The sequence below is a fragment of the Drosophila mojavensis genome, unplaced genomic scaffold, assembly GCF_018153725.1.
Source record: "Drosophila mojavensis isolate 15081-1352.22 unplaced genomic scaffold, ASM1815372v1 contig_19, whole genome shotgun sequence".
Taxonomy (NCBI): Eukaryota; Metazoa; Arthropoda; class Insecta; order Diptera; family Drosophilidae; genus Drosophila; species Drosophila mojavensis.
In genome coordinates, this window is record NW_025318726.1 from 4458971 (window position 1) to 4484497 (window position 25527).

Consider the following 25527-nt stretch of genomic DNA (forward strand, 5'->3'; position numbering starts at 1 on the left):
CAAACGCTATAAGTGGAGTTGGCTTAACCGGATTCTACTGTATCTCAAATTTAAAATAAATTTGTAGCTTTGAAATTATTCTATTTAATATTTTATTTATAAAACTAAAATATGAAATATTCAAATCAAACTCAATTTGTATAAGCGAAAAAAGTTATGGAATTTATATGAATATAATGTGAATATAATGACTCAAAGCATCAGAAAAACAAATTCATTTCGAAGTGCATTAGTCATAGTGAAAGTCATTTTGAAAGTAAAAGGGTAAAGGATAACGAATAACTTAATAAAAATTCACTAGAGTTCATTTGAGTCCCGAAATGTTTGTGACCCAATTTCATTCCACAATTGTGTTTAAAATTATGGCCAAGTGCTTTAATTAATTTACCGCACGCAAATCAAAGCGAAAGTACTTATGTATGTCATCAAATTAGAATTTTTGTCCAAACTGGCGGTCAAACAAATAAAGTTGAAGCAAACAAGTAATAATTAAGCATTCCCGCATACTCTCTCTACTTCTCTCTCTCTCTCTCTCTTTCCATCCCTCGGTCAAAGTAGCTTGGGCATGCAAATGAAACCTCAACAAGTCAACCCTTACTGAACATATATAGCGCACGGCGAAACCCCGGAAACCCAAACACTTCGCCAAGGTAGCTTGTGACTAAAACTGCTAAAGTACATATGTGCATGTGTGTATGTGTATCCATGCATAGTTTCTCACTTATCTACTCGCTCAGAAAACTAAGAAGGTATATTATAATAGTTTTGTGCATGTCATTTTTACTGTGCATCCGCTTAGAAAGATTGCTGTACTTGTTGATCTTCTCTACTGATTTACAAAAATTATACATTTATGTATATCTTGCAACGTGAAAAGCCAAATTTCGAGCCAGAATATCGAGGCTATGCAATGTGCTAATAGTAAATTTTTATTTGTCTAGGAAAATATATAATATCCTTGGGCAAGTAGTACGCAGCTGATCATGCCCGATTGTAACATTCCTACATTGCTTTAGCTGGACACAATAAATGTGTGGAATATAAACCACAACTCTTCGACGTCCCCACAAGGTTTCTAAGTAGACCTTTGCTTTACTCTCGGCCTTTGCGTCCGAACTCATGAATATCTACGAATTAATGGAAAGTCCAGTCGCTTGTTATGACCACTATTGGTAACCATGGCTGTAGACTTTACGGCAAGTACCAGAGAGGTCATTACAAGAACTGGCATGCAAATCGCGTTAGGGTGTTTCTTAAATATTTTTTGGTATTTGCCCTAGCGCTCGTAAAAACTTATTACGAATTGGTTTGATGATGATATTCAATGTCACATAAATATGAGTAAAAGTTACTTATTCCAAGAATGAGCGGTTCCTGCCTTAAGGACGACAATTATTCATAAACAAGCAATTCATTTGAATTTCAACCAACTACGAAAGCCATGGCCACTGGCCCTTCCAAGTGTTCCAGTGTGTCCAGTGGGTCGGTTGACGCAGGCACGTTTCGTGCTTATTCCAAGAGCACAAATATTGAATATACCGAACTGGCTCGAGCTTCTCGTGCCCAGGTTGAATCGCAAATCAAAACCGCAGTCATTTAGACGTGGTCAAGAGGCTATGTCAAATTGCGCTTCGTTCGGGTGTTTGAAAAGTTTTTTATTTATTAGAGTCGCTACGTTATAATAAAATGGTATCAACCCATCCGTAATTCGAGAGAGAAATTTTGTGTAAGCGTAAATTTACAGATAGTTGTCTCCAAAATAAACGTGAACCTAATACAAAAAAGATTACGCGAATCTTTGCAATATATTTAATTCACTAAATTCTCTAGTGATTGATATAATAAGTGATAAAATAATAATAATAATTACTGAGCTATTGTCAATAAATTAAAAGTAACTTGTCTTTCAAAGATATACTTAAATATTGGTATATTCCGAAATCAGTGAACATGATTTCGAGTACATTACTGTAGTTAAAATGTATTTAATATTCAGGAAGAAACATTCACATTCAGTGTACATATTCCTAGCCTGGATTAGCAGCTGTCTGCATGTCTGATTATCCGCCCGTCCGCCCGTCCGTCTGTTTGTAAGTAAGAACACGTAAATGTCTGTATCGATAAGAGTTGGAAATTATATATATTGGTCGAAATATTGCATACACAAATCAAGTTTGGTGCACATCCCCGTTTTTAGTATCCTTTGAAATCGACATTTGAAATATACAAATTAAACAATATCAACTGTGAAAGCCTATTTATGTTCCTTTTTTTTGTGTATTTATAAGGGAGTATATTGTTAACTCTCATGTTTCATTCATGGGATACGTCGACCCTGTTCTTTGCTTTGCAGCTCTTAAATATTTGAATTAAAAGAAGCAATGATCTGAGCAGTGAATAATTGTGACTATGCACCTGCACTGCAGAGTACGCCCTAGTTAATCTCGTCTAGTCTACGCCTAATTCTATTTTCTTTTTTCTCCATTTCATTTACGGTATATAAGTACGTTCGAGATTCATCGATTACACTCAAAATAGCCCAAGTATTTTAAATTAGGCGCAAGCAAGATATATAAATTTACCGCGTCTCTTAGATTTCTTGAGAGTGTTGGCCTTTTATCTCCGTCAACGCAGAGATAGGCAATAAATTGAAATGCATAAACTACCGAGCACCGCGTACTCAATTTTTCAATAGATGTGAGTGAACGTGTGTGTGCTTGTATATGTGTATGTGTGGGAACCTCCAAAAGTCGATGCAAATAACCTAAATCCAAATAAACCATTCGTTTGCGTGTAATTTATTTAGATAAAGTGAACTCTGAGTTTAACTTCTGGTGTCTATGCACAGTTGCTTTCTCCTACTCAAGAATTACGTCAGTGCAGATATTTGAATATTCCCATATTATGCAAGGGTGTCAAAATTCTCTATTATAAAAAAGACCTACCAAGCAGAGCATCGCGTGATTTAGCCACTAGACTGTGTTTTGCATGCTGAACATATTAAATCGAGAATGTTTAACAAGGAACAATGGGGAGTGTCCGACTGTGAAATACCTGACATCCACGGACAACTTCTAATCAATTTTTTGGGAATATACACATATCCATATATACATGTATGTATATATGTGGGTACGCACCCAATCGAACCCTATGTGCATATTCACCCCAAACCTCATTAAAGGAAATTTCGGTCATTAATATAACAAAGAACATGACAAATTATGCATTTAGTTACCAAACTCAACTATGTGATCTGAGTTCACTTTAGTTTTTTTGGGTGGTATACAAAATGGGTATTATTTATCATCTGTATATTCATTACGGATGTATGTTTAATTTATTTTACATACCAATTTTGTTGACTCTAGTCTTTAAATTATATTTTGAAATATAATTCAAGGACATAGCTGGTTATCCTGCTCAGTTATATATGTATATACTTTGTAAAGTCGATTGAGCTCCATTTTCTCTATTAAATATATATATTCAAACAACGCCGCAATACCCGCCGCTCTCAGTTCCCGATGCAGACCCATTTCCGGATATAAAAAGTTTGCAGCGGAAAACCGCAGCTATAACCATGTTAATATTTGTGCACATACTGAAAGTATACAAAGTTTTAAAATATATTGCATGCTTGTGTGAAACACTTTAGGGGAAATCCTCAATCAGAGTATACTTTAATTGAGCGGCATAAAGCAGCTTTGTATATTGGGAAATGGAAATTAAAGCAACTCAATGAATTTTATTATTATATTGTGTCTTACGATTAAACTATTATAATCCATTGAATCAGCTTGTATAGATCTGCTCATAGCAAATCGATTAACAATAATATGTCTCCAAATGTCGCCATGCAATGACCACACGAAGTGTTGTCAAGGTCAGGTCAGACAACCAGACCAATTAGATTCATATCAGAAACACAAAGAAATTGGCTATAAAACGATTTTCGGCTTTTATCGGCGATGACAGTATTTGCATTACTAATAGCTAAAAATATCTTCTATGTTGATTCATATAAACCATACCCAATGGAATATAATAATATACTAATATATAAATTCGACTTTTCAATGAGTAAAGCGAGTTTTTCACACCTTTGCAATGTAGGACAACCGACTATTTGTCTTTATTTGGGGATTTACAACGACCTTAGAACTTAGAGATCCTCAATTCAATAATAATACAGACTTTGAAATGTTATTCGATAATTTAACGTATAAGCCAAAGAACTGTGAGACATGAAATACCATGTTTTCCAATTAGCCTGATGTACTCAACTCAAGTGTCCAACTTTAAAACCGCATTCATAATACTCGATATTATTCTAGGCGAAATAAAAAAACATATCCTGGTAAAACAAAATTGATAATCAATCAATCTTAGATAATCATCCAAGAGAATAGAATGAGAAACTTTGAAAATGTTGGAATTCATTTTAAATATTTACTAATTTAGTTAATACCTACTTATATTTAATATTTAACAATCATCGAGTTTCTTTTTAAATTATATCTAATTGTCTTAATCGGATTCGCATACTCTAAAATTGTGTAGAATGGCCATCATTTGTGCAATTATCCGTGCATCCTTAAATCTGTGAAGTATTTTACATAGCTGTACATACATATATAAGAATATACAGGGAAGAATGTTGAAATATACACCGAAGCTGTGACAGATGCTGCTCAATTTCTCAATCCCAGGCTCAGGCTCAGGCTTTCATGCATATACTTGGTGACTGGTTGTTTAAAAGGAAGCTTGAATTTGTATATGGGACATCGGATACTTTGTACATAGCACTCATAGAAGTAGCTTCTTTTTTTCTTAATTGCGCCTGTGTTTATTTAACGTGCATGAATACATATATAGAAACCCACACAAACCAACAATATTATTATTGAAGTCGACAATGTTGCAGTACATAACAATTTTTGTTTATTATTGGCTGCTATAAACTGTAGCTGAACCTTTTTTGGTTGCTCAAGTAAAGAGAAGAGAATAGAACTGGCTGGAAATTATGCCATCGGAGAAGAGCGCCGGCAGCCGCAAGAAGAAGAGCGCAATGCCGTCTGCTCTCACAAATACTAGTGTACCAAAACCGGCTTTCTATGTCTGTGTGTGGCTATGGGGCCACTCGACTCAACTGAGGCTCTATCGGTAACAGCTGCACCTCAGTTTCAGTTCCAGCTCCAGCTCCAGCTCTAGCCCCAGCCCCAGCCCCAGCTCCAGCTCGGTGTATATGCTCGCTTTACCTTCAGTACCATTTCAACAACGATGCGGAAAACAACAATCAGATCGTAGTCCATTTTGTGTGAAGCAAACCTGCTTGGGTCCATCGGTATAACTTAGTCTTGCAGTTTGAATTGATTAATAAATGTGTCTCAGTGTGGAACAGTGAATGAAAGTGTATCTAAACTGGGTCTTCACATTATACACAATATTGCTACAGAATGTTCATGCTTAGCAACCAAATACACAAGTTTCAAAATATTTCCTTGTTAATGTGGAACCAATCTGATGGACTCTAAAGCCATCCAGTTTGCTTGATCTACGAACAAGGTCGATTCGGGTTTATTGAACCGAGAAACGTGTTACGGCTGCCTATACTCAACCGCGTTAACTAATCGCTACAAATGCAACATGATGCCTTCATGATGCCCATGTACACTATTTTGTAAATATGCTTCATTTTAAATAAACGAGTCAAATAAAAATATACCGTGTTCCCAGGCGAACCTAAGATCGAATAAATTTAATAAATAAGTAATGAAAAGTGAATTACCAAGGCATCTGAGCCACTTGACTATTCAAATGAAATCCACAATTTACATATATATTATGCACGTTATATAATCGAGCTGACCTGTCTCAATCCTCAACATATTTGACATCTTTCGCACACATTAAAGGTATGCTCTTTATACTTAACTTAAATTATCTAATACAGCAGCCGACGCTGGCGATAGAGCTAATAATGCGTATGCAACATCGAAATTCAATATTGTACACAGTGTAGAGCTTGAGTCACGAAATTTAGTAGTCTACCATTAATGATTTCCTTCTGAGGCGAGGCCGTGCCCACACCACTCCTTAAAACTGCATCGCAATTCTGAAGCCTAATACTGGGGAGTAATTAATTCATTAAATAAAAAACCTCTCTCTCTCTCTCTCTCTCTCTCTCTCAAAGTCCAGGAGATAAGTTGAGTAATGTGTAATAGCTTTGTTTTCGAACGAGCGAACAGACCAAAGTATAAGAAGGCAAATAGCTGTGGCACACGAATGACACACTCTTTTGTCAGATGTGCATACTCATAACATAACAGAGTTACTAGTGAACAGCTGAAGAAAACGGCTTAAGCACGAACTCAATTGATCTTATATTGATATGAGCATTTACTATGATGCATGTATCTTAATGCATCGAGTTAGGGTAGGCAAAAACAACTCGAAAACGACCTTGTCTGACCTACTTAGCTCGCCGCAGTACTGAGGCTGACAGCTGTGCGGTATTTTAAAATTTATGTACGAAGCTTAAAAACTTATTTATATAGCAATCATTTGATGTGGAAACCCGTGCGTGTTTCGAGTTTTGCAAATATTTTTCCATTTGGCAACGCCAACAGCGTCGATAGTACAAGTCCAAGACCAGGTAAACGCAATCTATGTGGTACGGGCCACAAGGCAACCGCCGCGGCTCACCGCTGCCCGCCGTTGCCAATAGCCAACAATAACACATTGAGTCGCTATTGCGGCATTTTTTCCTTTTAAGAGTGCTTATTTAAGACTTGCGAGTGTCGAAGGGGGCTCCACTCAGTCGGTCGATAATGATTTATGTAGCACTTAAGCATTCAAATGTGAAGTCAGGAAGGCCCAAAGTCCTAATGATGTGCTGTCATATTAAACGCTGAATACCGTATTTAAAAACTATTCAAAGTGAATAACTCCTTCTTTCTTGTTTCGAGATTAATATTATATTCAGAATGCTTGTTCAAGTTTGTTGCCTAAGTCTTTTGTTTTACTGCATGCAACGAAAAACGTTTTCTTTGCTGCAAATGAATCGCTGATGGAAAACCCACTCTGAGGCCTCACCGACGTTGCTCAAATGAAACAGAAATTTGAAATTTTGAGCACAGTCACCAGCCAGAGAAGAATAATAACAACACGAGCTCAACACAACGAAAATCTTAATGTCGGACGCCCACAATGTTATGGTCGTCATTGTCGCTGTTCTGCTGGTCTGCTGTACGGCAACAAACGCCATCGTCATCATCGGCGCCAGGCAGTCCTCTCCTGCTCCTCCGCGAGTCTAGTCCACAGAGCAGCTCAACTGCTTTGGCTGGGTTTAAGTGAAAATGATTTTGTACGCTATTGATCAGAGTAATTGGGCAAGGAAGCGCTTCGGCAAGCCCATAGTCATGACAGCAAATAGATTTTTAGCACAATTCCGCCTCTGTGACCGTTGCCAATCTCTGGCTCTTGCTCTAGGTCGCTTGCTCTCGTACTCGTCAGTAACACCGGTTGTTTGCCCGTCTGCTTAGTTTCCTTCCCTCGCAGACGCAGACGACAATTTGTAAAACGTGTTTATTGTTCGAGCTGGCACAAAACCCTCGCTTTCATATACACGAATATATATGTACAATTGGAAGATTGAAATCTGTGGTACTTTTTGTTTTTTGTTTACATTCCGAAGGAGCACAATTTCAAACATTTCATACGTAATTTAAGTCTAGAAAAAGCTTTTTATTCTTATTTATAACAGTGTATCTTGGCATCGGCTCGTGAAGCATTTCACGGCCTTCGCATGTCTCCTGAAAGCCACAAGACGGCATTAGTTAAATCAATTATTTTCATGTTTGCAATGACCAGGGAAATGAAGCAGCTATAACAATAAAGTTTAGATTGAATTTCCTCGTCGACTTTGGCAGCTGGAGTCCCTAACCATCGCCAGGCAGCAGAGTCCGTAACGAACTGCATGGGACTCTTGTTAAGGTAAGGCTATCCAGCCATCCAACCATCCAGCCATCCAACTGGCTCTTTGGCTGTCCCACGCACATTTTTATAACTCTTGTTGAAGCTTGTGCTGTCGTTATTGTTGTTATTGCATTCATTTGCGAGTCTTTTATTCACCTTTTTCTGCATTTCAATGCAACTTGGCGCTGCTTTGGTGCCCATTCCGTATGCCACCTCCGATGCTAAGAATCAACTCTGAAAAGAGAAACAAAGCAGCAGCAGCAACAGCATGACAGGACTACGAACCATATTTGTAGTAGAGAGTATCCGACTGGGACACATCCTGTACCAAATATTAAACCTAATGTGTCTGTAATATATTCCGTCATGCATTCACAGGATTAGCGAATTCAGAAGCAGGAGTGAGTTGGACTCCAGCTGACAGTTTGCTTCTGATACTCTACATATTTTTCCAGAAACTCTTTTCCATTTGCTACAGGGTATTGGAAGCACGACGCGCGGATTATTCAAAACTTTTGGCTGCCACAGACTAAGAGGAAGGCGATGACGGCGTAGATCTTGAGTCTTTTAATGCTTATCATGACTACGATGATGAAGTCGACGTGGACGTCGACGGTCGACGTTGGCACCGCAACTAATCGAGTGACTTTCTGGCCCTTGTCCAGCCCCCATGGCTTGGCTTAAGGCCCAGCGCGCATATTTGTGCAGTGTTTGTGCTTTTCATTTACAATCGACTGAAAACTACGGCACAGCTTGCCCCATGTCTTAGGCGTTGTACGTTGTTAATTATAAATACCGCATAGAATGTTTGTAATGAACAATTCACTTTATCTCATCCACTTTGATTGTGATTAGAAATAGGTGGGTGTTGACCGCTGACTGTTCCCCATTATGGAAACATGGGAATAAAGAACATATCTTTTAGAATCAAAAGCGTCCTAATAGATGACATTTCTTTCGTCATTTGTTTATCTTCATATAAGAATGCTTTGAAAGTAATTTTATACATATTTAACGCAATTTTACATTTATCTCATCAGAAATCAGAATCAGAAATCAGGAAAATATGGACTTCCCCATAAAAAAAAATGCTCGAAATGCTCCAGAAGTGGAAACAGTCTTAAAAGCGATCATATTTGAGCTTCTGTGACTACTTGAGAGCCAGAAAATGGGACCAAGGATCCATCATTGTTTCTTACATTCTTTCGATTAACAAATTATCACGCAGCCTAATACATATGTATAGTGTACGATAAGTATTCCGAATTCATTGGCTTTCTATTGCGACTATAGAGCTTTTTAAAAGAAATATAACATTCAAATGATGGTAGAGATAATGTTTATATCCAGATCTGATCAACACACATACGACTTTTGAAGATATCTGGAGTCATTTAACCCAAATTGGGATCTAAACTAAAGTATTCTAATTTGCTGCGCATAATAGATGTATTATAAACAAACTTTTTGGAGCAAATAATAGCATATCCCATAGTCGATTCTTCGAAATTTGCAACCCAGGGCACACCCAAAACACACCCGCAGCTGCAGCAATAAAATGTTTAAGCACACATGTATGCCATAAATATGTACATAAATATGCAGATACACACACCGAAAGAGTAGACGGGCATAAGCCCACTGACGAAGTGCCCAGACGCACTGAAAGTCGGATAGACAAAATTCAAAGACGGACGCGCCCAACAATCGCCCAGCCATAGTGAAGGCAGGAAAACACGGACAGGCATCTGTGCAGGCATGGTGAAGGACGGCCATATCACGGGACGGGGAGCAGGGTACGAGAGCGGCTAAATAAAAGTTGATTACGAGTCTGCGTCGCTGGCTCGTTGCCAGCCATGCAGCCAGCCAGCCAGCCTACCAGGCATAGCTTGCTGGTTATATGACTGGCATTGTCGTGAAGCAGATTAGTTTGCCATCGGGTTCAACTTTATTTGCAACACAAATTTTCATTCTAGTTGAATGTGCAACCACAGCCGGTCATAGCCACAGCCACAGCCGCAGCCGTAGCCCCAGCCGTAGCCATAGCCATAGTCATAGTCGCAATCCAAAAACAGACAAAAGTAACACAGCTCACAGCTAACAGCTCTCAGCTCTCAGCTCACGAAGCTGCTGCATTTTCCGCATGCAGACCGCGAAGTCAACCTAAAAATTGAACAACGCCCAAAATCTTGTTTTGCTGTGGAGTGAACTCACGATTTTTGGCGCGGTCGCGAAGCAGACCAGACTAACTACGAAAAACAAGAAAGGACATTAATCGTATCGGAGCGAAATACAAAACGGAAAGCTCATAGCGAAGTTCATATACCCTTGAGGAGATAAGAGTACATGATTCTCAATGTTTTACTCTCTTTATGTATAGTCTATTTGAATGGGAAATAACATAAACAAAATTTTTGTAAATTCTGTATATCTAAGTAAAATATAGAAATAATTATATATAATTATAGGGAGTATCTTTATATCAACTCAAAATATTTATATATAGCATAATTCTAGACTGGTTGTAAGATTAACAATACGCAAAATTGTGTTTTATCCGTATCTAATGAACAACTGTGGCTTTCCTTCCAAATCTTATATATTTCGCATAATGTAAAATTTGCCTGTTCCGTGACATCAATTTTAGTATCTAGGGCAAATAAGAATCTAGAATCTAAGGCATTGAGAATCTAGGGTATATAGAGCATAGGGTGTTTTCATTCTAAGGTCTCTAATCGGTATCTATCTATAATTTCATTTCATTTCATTTATCGATAAGCGTTGAAAAAATTATTTAAAGGAGAATGTTTAAACACATTATTTAAATAGTTTTTTGTAATTACATTTATTACATTTTCATAAATTTTAAAATAATTAAAAGGCCAAATATTGATTTAAAAAAAAAACGAATAGTTTAGTATTTGCTTAAAATTTAAAAAATAGGAAACTAAAGCTTGATGTAGATCCTAATCAATTTAATTGAAATAGGTGTGCTATAGTAACAGCATAGACAAGACACTCGTATTTACGACTCGACTGTTAACACTGATCATCAATATATACATTACATTACATTCTATCGCAAAACATTTAATGTACAGATTCTATTTAAGTCATTCAAATTCAAATATTGCAGAATCTTAAAATTGATTGATATCAGCTAAAACTTAAGGAAAATACAAGTTAAGGATCGAACGAAATGTTGAAGTGCACAGTCCAGCATACGCCTAACCACATCGAATCAAGCAGTTTAGCTGGGGATTTCCATTCATATGTATGTTAGGAGAAATTAAACAAATGGCACAAATATTGTTGCGCAATATTGTCGAGGTCTTAAAACCAGTAAACTCGAAAGAGTTGCAGGCAGGGACAGAAGACATATATTGCAAGTGGGAATGAGACAAAGCCTAAGGTTGAGACCGAGACGAAGACCGAGACGAAGACCGAGACGGAGACTGAGACTGAGACTGAGACTGCAACTGGGACTGGGACTGGGACTGACGCTTTACTTACAAATGAACACTTACACTCCTATGTATCTTATGCTGGAGCCTGTCTAATCCAAATGCGGGCAAAACATAATATTGCAACATACTTGGCCGTAAATTCAAACGGCTCAGCGCCAAATGCGAGGGTTGCGAGGGTGGCCACAAGCTGGCTTGTTGGCTGGCTGGCTGGCTGGTTGGCTCGCCTCGCTTCAAGTCGACTCCATCCAAATCGACTGACATAACTGGTCATTCGCATGTAGCTAGCTGCAGCTAAGGACACGACAGTGCAGCGCACTGCAGCTGCACAAACTGGAAATTCGCAAATGCAACCAGCATACAAGCCAGACGGTTGTTTCGACGGACAAAACCGGATTGACAATAAGTTCGAGTTCGCAGTTTGAGCAGTATTAAACAAGACGCAAATGGAGATGCAGCGCCTGTATATACTGTTGCTCATTTCCCAAATTCTGAGTCGAAGAGTAGTGCATAAGAGTTAAGATCCCATCCTCTATGCAATCCCAGATGTATTTATCTGTACTTTCTACAAGACTTGACCCTGATTTAATTATTCTTAGAGCAAAACTTTAAAGCATTAGTTGACTTCAATTTCAATCCAAGACTTTATAAAAAACAATTCATTCATTTAGAATGGCTTCTTATTTGCTTGAAATATAATGTTTCCTTAAAGCTAAGCATAAAAAAATATTATTTTATATTCTCAAATAAAAAAAATTTAATTAATAAAATATTGTACAATTACTGTACGGTAAGTAGTGTCATAAATAAACTATCGGAATTTCGATAGAGTATATTATCGATAGCTAGGCTTCAAAACTTTTCAGTTACCAGTTGCCCATGGTCCAATTTCTAATATTTGATTATATATAAATAATCACGCTAAAACATCGACAAAACCTTTTTTACTTAATAAAACTAGAGTTTGCACATAGATTGAATATTCTTCCTACTGTTCAGTTGAATATTCTTCCTACTGTACTGTACAGTACAGTTAAAGCCCTAGCTAGGGCAGCTTTACATTATGTTTTGTATTGCTGGATGTGGAAGTGTGAAGTTTGTTAAAGCCGAAGCGCAGCTCCACTTGTGCTACTCGTAAAAAATGTTCACTCTGAGATACATTTAAGTACCGGTCGTAATTGTTACACATTATTTCACGTTAAGAAACATGTCGGGCCTGAGCAGAGGAAGACGTGACCACTTAATGTGCTGTGCCGTTCGACTTAATGTCTCACAATGCGTTTTTGTTTCGAATCGATACATAATCATCAACTATTGAGGAATTCAGTTATTTGTCAAGCATTCTGTAGAACTCGTTCATCCGACAGATAAGTACAAATGCGAATTCGTTCGATCTGTATTTAGGCTGTGTAATTTGTCTTTAATCGCGTTAATCACAGCAAGCAAATTAACTTGCGAGCTCTGTCAAGAAAGAAAATACATATGTATATATTTGTATGTTTTCAGTGTCATGAACTTAGCTTATCAGAGAGTATATGTTTATTTCGAATTAAAGCAATAAAACTATTTAACTGTCTGGCTGGCAACCGTTCTCGAGGTTCTTGTTCCGCATGCTAGATGATCTATATCAGTACATATGCGGCACAGCGTACGGCATAACCTACTTATTCGAAAGTAGTTTAAGCCCGTTGCTCAAACTAGGTCGTAAGACGTTGTCAACTCCGTGTTTAGAGCGATGTAATTGTCAAGGGCTAATATCTTAAGGTTTTTAGAACCTTTCGAAATCCCCCTTACATCAAACTTTTTCTAAAACAAAATAAGTATTTTCTTTCTTTTAATTTTTTTTTTTTCTTTCTTAATGAATTTATTTTGCAACATAAATTTCATGATAGCAGGTCATAATCCTAATTAAATTTAAGGAATTTAAAATGATTATCTAAAATGAGTTTTGTAAGGTTTTAGGAGAAAATTTAACAAATACTAATAAATAAATATTAACAGAGCCTAATAGCACTAGCTTTTATGATATTCAAATAAAAGTGTTTATAGAGGATCAATTGCTACCCAGAAGATCAATTGTTATCTACAAAACTCATTTAAGTGTGCAAGGCAAGCGATATTTGAGGAATATCTAATTATTATACAAAAATATTTAAAGTATAATTTTCGATTGTGCAAAGAACAATGGTTAGGAAAAATGTACTTAAGGAATGTACTGCAGATTAAAGCATTTTAGTTTGGTTCCATTATATTCCATCCGCGCAGTTAATGAACGTAAAAAATTGCATGTATTTTAAGAAATATATCTTCGTCTTTCATTGCAGCAATGGCTTCCAGCAGTAGCAACATTTTCCGCAGAAAAAGTCACAGCCTAACACATGAGCCATATTGTGGTCTGAGAACCGCTGCAAGCAACACGATTTCAGATGCTAGCAAGCGAAGGCAAGAAGAATGTTACTATCATCAACCACCTACCTCCCAGCTTCACCTTCAGCTTCAGCCTCAGACACAGCCTCAGCAGCAACGTCAGTGTCGGCCACCTTTACAATTTGGCCCATGGCTGAGCGCAATGACCGCCTATCGATTGCTGACAATCAGCCTCCTAATTGGAATTCTGTGTCTACATCACGTTCACGGAGTGGATCCCAAATTCGACCCCTCAACGCGGATGAGACTAGTTCTGGTGCCGGCTGACGCACAGGTCGGGTCTGTAATCTACAGATTGCGTGCAACCGACGAGGAGTTCGACTATCCATTGACCTTTGAGTTTATGGGTGATGTATCCTCGTCCACCTTCAAGGTGGAATCGCTTCCATGTACCAAGTACAATTCCGTCTGTCAAGCCAACGTTGTGCTGCAACGACGCCTTGAGTCGGGCCGCTTCTACGATTTTCAAGTCTCGGTTAGGGACACAAATGGTGGCATGGCTACGCAATTGTGTTCAATTACAGCAACCAACTTCAGTACACCGCATGACCTAATATTTCCACATAAGCCGGGCATCATCATGATACCTGAGGTGAGTGCAGATCAAAGATCTTTAAATTATTTCATAAACAATTTTCCTAAGAATTCCAATTCATTAAATTAGTCACGAGGCCTTTACAAAGTATTTATAATATTCTAAATACTAACATATTCACGATTTGCGAATATTATGTTTTTTAATTGCTAACTCTAGGATGCCAAGAGAGGTACAGAACTTGATTATGTAATTGCCAGAAAGAATCCACTTTTCCAAAAGCCAGTCTACCTCGAGTTATGGGTGAGTCGTATTGGGAGCGTATGAAAATAAATATTCAAATGTTTTAACTTTAGGGTTCGCCTTTATTTGCCATAAGACAAAAAATTATATCAGCGGAGACGACGGAAGGAACCGTGTTCCTCTTGGGTCCCTTGGATTTCGAAAAACAAGCCATGTACCATTTAACAATTCTTGCCAATGTACGTAACTCCCGGTTATTTAAGGGTTTACGATGAATAACTATAAGTTTTATTCCCACGTAGGATGCATATGCGGAGCCTGGACAAGATGGGCGCAATATTGCTGGCATTGAAATCGTTGTTATCGTCCAAGATGTACAAGATCAGCCGCCTGTATTTACTATAGCTCCTCCAGTTACAAAACTGCAATCCGGCATTCTTCCAGGCGATAAGGTAATTTAGAAATATATTACATATTAAATAGAAAATAAGAATGTTATCTAATACTCGAATCCTAGATATTGCAAGTCCATGCGGAAGACGGGGACAAGGGAAACCCGCGGGAAGTGCGATATGGCCTAGTTTCTGAAAATAATCCATTTACTTCTTTTTTTGACATCAACGATACAAGTGGTAAGTCGATTTCATATATATTACCCAATATTAATTATTGATCGAGCAAATTATAACTACTCTTTAGATTAGATTATTGTAAAGATATTCTGTATACTTTATATCAACAATTGAGCATTCATTGACATGAACAAAGTCTAAGAATCGCCTTATCTAGTGGATTTGATTCATGTTTGTAAATATTTATGCGAGACTACGAAATTCACTGGGAGAAGCTTCGAAATGATTTGAGTAGTTTTAGTATAGACATATCTGCTGATATATACATTATGTAAAGGCCAAGCGCATTAAACAGTCGCAGATTTTTTGCTAGCTATAGGATGGAATAGAATAAAAAAAAAACAAATTTGTTCCCCTTTATACAGATTTTTATGCGCAGAGTAGGGTATAAAAAAGCGAAACAATGACATCAAAAAGATATTAACATAACCACCAGCAATCGAACGGGCCAGCTTCAATCCGGTCCATCGCTTAACTCGTTAGATGGCAAAGCCATCTTCAATGTGCGCTGTGACCAAGTTCTGGAGCTGCAATTTAGCTCTGGGCTCCGCAACGACTTTGCCTTCGCCATCGCTGTCGCCGTCTCCGTCGCCGTCGCCCTCGCCTTCGCCCTCACCCTTCCCGCTGTCTCAGTCGCGTCACAATGATTGCGGTTAAGCTTCCTTGTTTCGTGCTTCTCTAGTTCATTGCCAGTTTGACGGCAATGACTCTGGCCCAGGCAATGGAACCTCTTCAGTCGGCTCTCTAGACGGCGGCCTGCTATTGCGCTGCCTGCAGACGAGGCCGCGAAACACGTTGCGCCTTGGCCCAACTGCATTTCTGTGCATGTGTGCACTTATAAACTTTCGTCGACAGCCCTCCCCCACCCCCGTTTTTGCGGAAATATGCGATATTCTCGTTGAGTTGTTGCGTATTTCAGCGATTTCATAATTGATATTTGTTGCTTATGATTGTTTATCAATCGGAATTCAGTCGGAATTAGTGTAAGAAACCAATCTAACTGCATTATACTTATCTTAAATAATCCTGGTTAAATTTTTGCAAATCATCTTTACCATAAATTTTATATTAAACGAGGTGTGTCATTTGTTCAGACAGAAAAAACTGGTATAGTTTTCTCACTTCGCAAATGAGTGTAAAAATTAACATTATCGTTCGGTTATTGCATCGACCAGTCAATTATCAGGAGAGCAGGGGTTTTTTCCTCCAGAGAAAAAACTGTTCCCAGGGCTGTCAAGTGAGTTATGCTTTTTGTGAAAAAGAGTTGACTTCAATAAATACTCTGTAGAAAAAAACGTATTCCCATTTCCGCAGAACAGATACATGAGCTAGAGGCACAGCACTTTGTTGCAACTACATGCGGCAAATGGAAGGTGGAATCTCCGACCTCATTAAGCCTATCTACTCATCAATTCTGTCTGTCCCACGGAAGAAATTTGTAATTTTTTGTTCACTTCTAGGACCAATTCCCTAGGCAGAGTAGAGCAATAAACTGATTTTGAAAATGCAGAGCTTAAGATATACATATTTTTACTGTAGCAGTAAATTCTGATGTCTGAGACAGCCCATCCTTTGTCGTCCAAGCCACATTTATAAGTTGAATGAATTAAGTTATGTGATTTTTATGTGTCACTGGGTCAGGGTTTGAATTCATTAAAGGCTTTGCGTGTTTCCTCTTGATAGATTGAAGCGATTGAATCATCTTCTTCAAAATGTCAACTTATGGACAGAGCTAGTATATAGGATTACTTCTGTAGAAAGAGAACTAAATAATGTAAATAACATTATTTTAAAACTCAGTTCAGTTCGTCTTTTACGCAATATGTAGTCTTGGTAGTAATACATATTATTTCTAGTATATTTAAGAAAAAAGTAAGCATCAGATTCGAAGTTTTTCCTATTTAAGCATTCACTCCTGGAGCATTCTTACTACTCGAATCTGTTGCAAAATGCAATCAACTGGAAGAACGAATTGAGCATCTTTCAAATATACATTTTAATTTAAAATACAATTACGTCATTTTGCAGGTGAAATTTTTTTAATGAGACCACTCGAAGACATTGCAGCAATCACGCATGCGGGCGATCCCGTCTTACTCACTGTAATTGCGGAAGAAGTTAAAGTCGGTCGTGACGAACCCGCAGCGATGGCTTCCACAGTGCAATTGGCGTTCTTCCTACCGGACCGTACCAACTCGCCTCCTTACTTTGAAAACGATCAGTAAGTATTCGATGCTTGAAAGGGATAGAATGATCGCATATTCGTACACACTTGCAGCTCTTGCTATGATAGGCATTCATGCGAAAATGTTTATAAGCCCTAAAACAAAAATCAATTATTCGGACTCAGAACAATGATCGTTGTATGTTGGGTGATATTTAATGTAAAGTCAGAGGGTATTTGAAGAACATATTTTATATATATTCCTAATCAGAACAATAAGCAAGCTTTTCACCGTCTCTTCCTTTCTGAAAAATATTTTGATTATATATAGATATACTCTGTTTAAATCTGAATACTCACATAAAAAATATATTTTATATATATAAGATTTTATAGCGTGAATTAGCATTATGCAGTTGGTACAAACCGGCTGCAACCGAGTGTCTTCAAGGTCAACTTCTCAGATAACCCAAAAGATTTCAAATGTTAATTTAGGAAACCCACCCCAAAGTAAATGTCTGGAACTGTTCATGGAGCGAGTTTCACTCTAACAATTGAATATGCTTTCTTGTTATATTTAAGCTACGTCACAAGGGTTGACGAGAACGCCTTGCAAGGGACAGCGCTGACGTTCATGGACCCATATGTGCCCAGAGTGTATGACGACGATACTGGGAAGAACGGCGTATTTTCGCTTACGTTGCTGAACAATAATGGAACGTTTGAGATCACACCGAATGTAGCTGAGCGGAGCGCTTCGTTCCTTATTCGTGTACGAGACAATTCGTGGCTGGACTTCGAGCAAAGGCAATCGGTTCAGTTTAAGATTTTGGCCCAGGAATTGGGGCCAGCCACAAATCTTTCGGCCATGGTTAACGTCACGGTATATATAAACGACGTAAACGATAATACGCCCGTCTTCGATCAACCAGGCTATACGGTTGAGCTGCCGGAGAACATGACGGTAGGCACAAAAGTCGTGCAGGTTCACGCCAGCGACCTCGACACGGGATTGGGTGGAAAGGTGCGATATACAGCTATCCTCGGATACCTCAACACTTCTCTCAACCTGAATGCGGAGACCGGCTTGATCACTGTCGCGACCAACAGCCATGGATTCGATCGCGAACTAATGCCCGAGTATCACCTGTATGTGGAGGCTCGGGATATGGACGGTGCTGGAAATCGAGCCCAGGTTCCCCTCATCATCAAGCTCATTGATGTAAACGATGAAGTGCCCGTCTTCGATAAGGACCTGTACGAGTTCATACTCGCAACAGACCTAATGGGCTTTACAACCAGCGCCTTCATTCATGCCACTGACAAGGACGCAACAGCGCCGAACAACGAAGTGCGCTACGAGCTGATCAACGGCAACTATCAGAACAATTTTGTACTGGACAAGGTGACGGGCGAGTTAACGGTCCGGGAAAAGATCAATCTGCGTTCTAAAAAGCACGCCAGTCAGAGAAGGCGTCGAGATGTTGACGCCACGCCGCCAATCGGCAATGAAGACGATTTATTCATACTGACCGCTCGAGCTTACGATCTAGGAGTACCAGTGCGTTCATCGACCACCTCCATACGCATTTACCCACCAGAGAGTCGCAAGCGCATTGTGACGTTTGTGGTGCCTGGCAGCAAGCTGGACAAGCGCAAGACAGAGGAAACACTATCGGCGATAACGGGCGGAAAGGTTTACATCCATGAAATACGACCATTAAGGCCCGAGGAGCCGGGGGCTAAGGATATACCCAATGACAATCCGAACATCAAGGAACGCAGTGTAGTCACAGCGACCGTGCTGTACGACAGCTCATCCGTGGTTGATATCTCGCAGATACAGCAGCGACTCTCGCAGCACAATAACTCGTACGCGATCATGCCGGAGGACACAACGCGGACCGACGTAAGTATTCCTGCCTATAATCCAGATCGCATTACTGAGAGACTAATAGCTGGTGTTTGTTAATAGACTCTCACTCCCTTGCAGACGCAGTATAAGGCCGAAAATAAAGTGCTATTTTGGCTTCTCATACTACTGGCCACCCTGGTTGCCCTGACGATCCTGATCCTTCTACTCTGCTGTATATGCTCCTGGTGTCCTCTGTATGGCGCAGCAACGTAAGTAAAATGTAGAGCGTAATGTTCTGAAGGGGCATTATAAAGATAATCCTATACTTTCACCCCTTGCTCCTTGAATCGGTAACTTAGTCTCGGTATTTGATTCGACACTGGAGAAGATACCATTCAAAGCCATACGAAATGCCAAAACGCTGTTTAAGCAACCAAAGACGTTCTGCATTCCACATCGCGTGCACTAAAGTCTGACTTTTCAAATACTTTAAAAATTCTGTACACAAAAAAAAAAAGACGATAAAAGATAATATTCATATGAAATTAAGAACGTTAACTTTTTTAATAAGGAACGAATTATGAGGGAATAAGAATACTTTAAGCATTTATATCAAAAACCCATTCAAGCCCACAATATAGGAGTAGTGAGTAATTTTGCATTATAGAAATCATTTTTAATACACTTATATATTCTAAAAATAATCAAAGAAAAGTATCTAAAGCATTTTATCGTCACTGGGTATATTTTCCAAGAAAATAATCACTCTAGTATCGTACCCAAGACTAAGTACAGAGTTCAAAGTAGTGAGGAAAATATACATAAAAATATATCTTTAATGTGCATATCATTATTAACCATCGCAACAACACTCATTTCATATCTAATCGTTTACTCTTTTCTTGTAGCAAAAGAATAGTTAATATCAGTAGAACTGAAGACGATGTACATCTAGTGCATAGAGAAATGGCAAATGGAAACCATACAAAATCTGTTCAGGTAGATTTTGACCGATTTCAAATTCTTAGCATTTCGAAACATAGCAAACATCAAAAACTTCCAAATGGCAATGTTGTTAGTAAATTCACTCTTTAGTTTTCAATTAAATATCCACCCTTTTTTATTTCCATCAATAACCCTTTCATAAAGTACTTTCAATAACAGCTGCCTTTTATATCCAATTTTTATTTTCAAAATTAAACTGTATTCAGTTAATTTTTTTTTAATAGAACCTATTAGTTTACATATAATAATGTCCCAACCAACTTACAGGTCGCAGAGTGGATGGGAAGACGAGAGGCTTGGTCCGCGGATAAGCCATCAGATACACGTACAAAACCTACCCGCTGGGAGTTCCGCGATGGACGTGAACAGCCTGAAAACGTAGAAATGCACCACGCAGGCGTCAACACCGATGCCGATGCAGTCCGGCACGCAGAGTCTGAGGAATACCAGCAGAGACGAGTCCGCATTAAGTACTGCTAAAATCTTCCAAACATTCGTGGATTGCAATCACAGCTAAAATTATTTTTCTTCTAGAAACAGTCATACAACCAAAGAAGACACACATCATAGTTTTCATAATTCTAGAACCAATTTAATAAACGACCGGGACGTATATATTGAGGACGTAATGGACGACCAGAACTTAGTGCAAGTCAAGGAGGAGTTCTCCCGCAACAAACAGAATAGACCATTGGAGCACAGTCGCTTGAAAATTTACGACTCGGATACCAGACAAATCGACGATGACTCCATGCGAAGGCACGAAATAGACCGAGGAAGCGACATCGACTTTAATACTGCCCAGAATAGTCTAAAGAATAAGCGCGAACTTTTCATAAAGGACGGAAATGTCGAAATCCTGCAGCTTATGACACGGGACAAGACTCGGGACGGAGCTGCACTAGACGATGACAATATATACGTCAATGTTCCAGTTAAGTCATCTGCAAACCTCTCGCATCCACAACTGCTGATGGTGGACAATACGGGCAAAGAGATCCTGATGCGCCGGTTTATTGAAGAGCAGCCAGATGGAAAGCAGATAATTCGGGAGCACTATCATATTGTACCAGGCGCAACTTATATTCAGTCAATGCCAAACGAAATACAAGGATCTACACTCAAGGGCGACACATTTCCCTTGGGCAAATCGGGACCAAACAGCATTGTCTACTCCCAAACCGAGCCTGAAGTCAAAGTCATACACACGCAGTCAGTTCAGGGTGCGGAGGACATATCACAGCTCCAGCCCGTCGCCCCGAATCAGTCGCTTACACAGGAACTGGAGCACTCACTCAAGCAGCAAAATGCGCTTTTGCGTCAGATATTGCTGGAAAAAGAGAAACTAGAAACTAGATATACACAGCACGAAATTATCTTAGAAACACAAAGTCTTCCGGGCCAGTCGATGGCGATAGGGACCCAAACTGACTGCGACGCTGGCACCCAAACCGAGCAGACTGAGAATTTCAGTGCCAAGCAAATGGTCCACTCGCAGGCCCAAGTCGGCTCCACTCGTCGGCGAGCGCGCAGTGAGAATGACGACTCGCTGTCGGAAGACGAATACAAGTACGTGCGCTTTAGCCCCCCAAACAGTCCCGAAGGTGTGTATTGGATAAAGCGGCATCAACCCAAAAGGCGACTACGGCTGCGCGGCAGCTTGCAGCCTCGAAAGAGAATCGTGATGGTCGAAGAGGTGAAGCGCAAAATACGAACCCCCATAAAGGAGGAGGAGGAGATGCACGAGAAGAAGAGGCGAATGCCACCCAAGAAGCCACTCCGCGAGACAAAAACGAGTATTCTGCGGAAGCAGCTGAGTGACGAAAGCCGAAGAAGTGATGTGGCCAAAGAGTCCAATGGCAAGCACAAGTCGGAAGCGCTAAGCCGCGAAGTACTTATGGAAATATCGGACTCTCTGGATGAAAACGGAAGTCCCAGATCACGCAGAGGTGAACAGTATTACGATAACGTTGAGGGCGAAGTCGACGAAAATGATACTGAATACTCAATTGATTCCGATGACGATGAGATTGTAATTAGAACCAACTCAAACTTATCAAGCTATGCTTATACACGAAGTGTCTACACCAGGGCATCTCAAGACTCTGGGCGCCATGAGCCACAAGCGAAAAATGCATCCCACCAAAGTAGATCCGTAAACATTTCTCCACCACCAGAGCCACACGAAACACAGCCAGAGGCTAGGCCCAGACTTTCCCGTCGGGACAGTTCGAGGCGCAGTCAAAACTCCCGAAAGCAAACGTCTTCGGAACCACCGCACCACCGTATTTCAGTTTTAAAGCACGACATGCAAAGAGCCGAAAATGATAAAGAGCCGCATTATAATTTAGCTCATATAGGGGGATCAAAGCAATCCCTAAACGATCGACTCTACCAAAGTGAAAACGAATTGGCTGGCCGCGATGAATCAACTTCTCGAAACGTACCCAAATATATGGAGTGGTATTATAGTAAGAAGAAACCGTCTGTCAGCGGTCGAACTTCAACTGAGTCGTCAAAATCCCAGATGTCGGTCAAAAAGAAAATTTCTGCTACAGAGAAACGTATGACAAAAATGAGAATGAACTCGAAAGTCGAAGATCAGGCAAATGATGAGGCGGCGAGATTCAAGCCGGAGCCCGCGCCTCGAAGATCTCCACCAAAGGGCAGTCGGCTGCTCAAAGAGGACAGAGCCTTGAATAAGCAGCACAAGCCCAAAACAGAGACTGATACGAATCATCCGCTGCTGCAGCATTCGGAGCATCGTTTCGAACGAGAGAACGCTCCGGAAGTGCCACCACCACCCACCAAGCTGCCACACTATATGTATCCCGAAACTCCGCCACATGCGGCACCACCGGACAAGGATCAGCAATCGCAGAAGCATAAGCCGAAGCCGTCTCCCATCAAGGAGAATGAAGTAAAGCTGACGAAGTCAAAAATAAATCTCTACGTGGAAGACCCCAATACCGCACACCTCTCATCTCATGCTCAAAAGCAACTGAATGTATCCACTCTCGAGGACGACCACGACTCGGGCATCGCCATGAACTCCCTTATGAATAGTATGGGACGAAGGAATCCTATAGCTGAAAAGAAAAGTGTCTTTTCGATTGCCTACGACGATGTGAGCCGCGTTAAGAAAATAGCATCAGGCGGAGAGTCTCCACAGTATTCATAAACAGACATTTTCAGTCTACAAATATATATACATATACGTCTATATGTATATATATGTGTATGTGATAGCCTCTAAGGCTTTAATCTTTGAAGCGATAAATCGTCACACACTTGTACACAAACTGAGCCAAAGTGCTCGCCTCACAAATTGTATTGAATTGTACATATATATACATATCTATAAATACATATATCGCATATGGATAAGGGCGTGCAGACCTGTTGATATTTAGGATTATTGCATAGTTTTTACTTTACGAAAGGCATCTAATAAATACTCGAATTACATCGACGACGACTCTTTATTATTAGTTGCATTATGTGGCAAGAGCACAAACTACTTTTCATTAACGATTTAATCTCAATGCTTGAGCGGCAGGTGTTAGGAATGGATTAAGCTAACGTATTTTAATTTGCATACTCAATGTTTCATCTTACCATTATGAAGATTATTCCTACTAGATTTATTTCCCACAACTCATATGTAGGTTATTTCACTTAATAATTGTGTTCCTATTTTATACAGTATCACACAAGCTGAGGACTTTATGTTTTTATTTCTCGTACATCATGAAATCATCAGCAAAACCAGCCAGGTTTCAATGCTGCTGGCATTCTGATCCGATTCAATGACAAGAAGAGTTTTAAAAACTATATAAACTTAGACTTGAGGTAATTTAAAAATTGCTAAATCAATTTAGTTTAAAGATCTGCAATGTCATGCATTTTATGCCTTTTGCCATAAATTTAGATTCACTTCAAGAAACCGCCAAGTGCTAAATTTTAATCTGCCACTTTGTAAGAGCTAATTAACGAATGCTTTAGCTCTTTTACTTTGGCTTTTCTATAAAGATCAACGCTTAAATATAAAAGCCAATTTATAAACAATCTTCAATCTTCATTCTTCCAGCCATATTTCATTTCAGATTTAAAGCACTTTTATCTGCTTTTTTATTGTGAATAATTGAAGTATTATTTAACTGTTATTTGAATTGAAGTGAGATATTTAAAGTTAGTATAACTTAGCTTTTGTGTACACCTGAATCCGTCAAGGATCGTCGACTAAGACCTACATGTAGCCACTTTTAAAGTACTCTCAAGATATTGTAAATTTGAATTAAAGCACATGAATAACTTTAAGTATGATGCGACCAGAATTCCCGGACCACTCACACTTTGCATTTATGTATATGAATAATTTATGCATGTTTCGTGATTACTCTTAAAATATGATCAGGAGTTGTTGGCGTTAGTGTGTCAGTCCCGAAATAATCGCCGAAAATTACTTTCGTAATAACTGCCATATTGACATAATATGATCAAATGAACACAATCAGATCAGATCAGATTCTTGTATATACAGATTTACAAATAAGTTCTAGGCAAACATGCTGCCAGTTAGATAATTGTGTACATATTCGTTGTAGGAATAAACATTAATGATAGAAGCACCGATTTACTTAACACTCTATATAAATTATATTTATATTTAAATTTAATACACAATATGTTTGAGTTAAGCAAAAATAAAGACCATATATAACTTTTATAACCGATTATTGACTATTTTCATTAAATGTGCCAACTACATGCATTATGTGGTTGCTTGCTCTATGTCGAATGCGACCCATCGGTTAAAAAATCTATAATTTTGGATATGCCATGTCCTAATGAGCGGGCTATGAATAAACGTAAAATAGATTACGACGGCTGTTTTATATCTTTGTTCAAAAATTTCTAAAAAGAGTTTACTGTTCTGAACTATCTATTTGTGAGGATTAGACCCAGACTCAAGAGGCGTAAGATTTCCGTCCATATAAAAAAGGAAAAACGGATGGATAGCGGGACGGACTTTGCACACTTTGTTAAAATAATACACAAAATTTAAAGAGAACACTTGTTTAAGATATTGTAAATGTTTTTATTGTATATAGACGTTAAATGGAATAAATAAATTATTAGAGTTTCTCATATATTTTTATAAATATTTATCAAAGCTTAAAAGTAATGTTCATTTGTTGTCGACGACTTCAAAGCAAAAA

At 39.0% G+C, this 25527-nt stretch overlaps 1 protein-coding gene across 6 annotated transcripts; it reads left to right on the forward strand.

The window, feature by feature from the left end:
• Positions 1-5254: 5254 nt before the first annotated feature.
• On the forward strand, positions 5255-25521 carry LOC6572089 (cadherin-86C). Of its 6 annotated transcripts, none has more exons than XM_044007735.1 (12): positions 5263-5918; positions 13769-14463; positions 14626-14709; positions 14763-14888; positions 14952-15101; positions 15167-15281; positions 17310-17502; positions 18028-19354; positions 19421-19569; positions 20209-20299; positions 20573-20775; positions 20840-25521. In XM_044007735.1, exons 2-12 carry the CDS (start codon positions 13771-13773, stop codon positions 23484-23486), a joined length of 5778 nt encoding a protein of 1925 aa, XP_043863670.1. In that variant the 5' UTR covers positions 5263-5918; positions 13769-13770; the 3' UTR covers positions 23487-25521. The 6 variants fall into 6 exon arrangements, with proteins under 6 accessions (XP_043863672.1, XP_043863673.1, XP_043863670.1 ...); XM_044007736.1 differs by having other exon boundaries at positions 20846-25521; XM_001998205.4 differs by having other exon boundaries at positions 19439-19569.
• Positions 25522-25527: the final 6 nt, after the last annotated feature.

What these genes read in the sequence shown, in the direction of transcription:
- LOC6572089 (XM_044007735.1), top strand. Translation starts at nt 13,771, where the DNA reads ATGGCTTCCAGCAGTAGCAACATTTTCCGCAGAAAAAGTCACAGCCTA. An exon ending in TGACATCAACGATACAAGTG is followed by an intron (nt 15,282 to 17,309) that starts GTAAGTCGATTT and finishes GTCATTTTGCAG; the next exon opens with GTGAAATTTTTTTAATGAGA. An exon ending in CCTTACTTTGAAAACGATCA is followed by an intron (nt 17,503 to 18,027) that starts GTAAGTATTCGA and finishes GTTATATTTAAG; the next exon opens with CTACGTCACAAGGGTTGACG.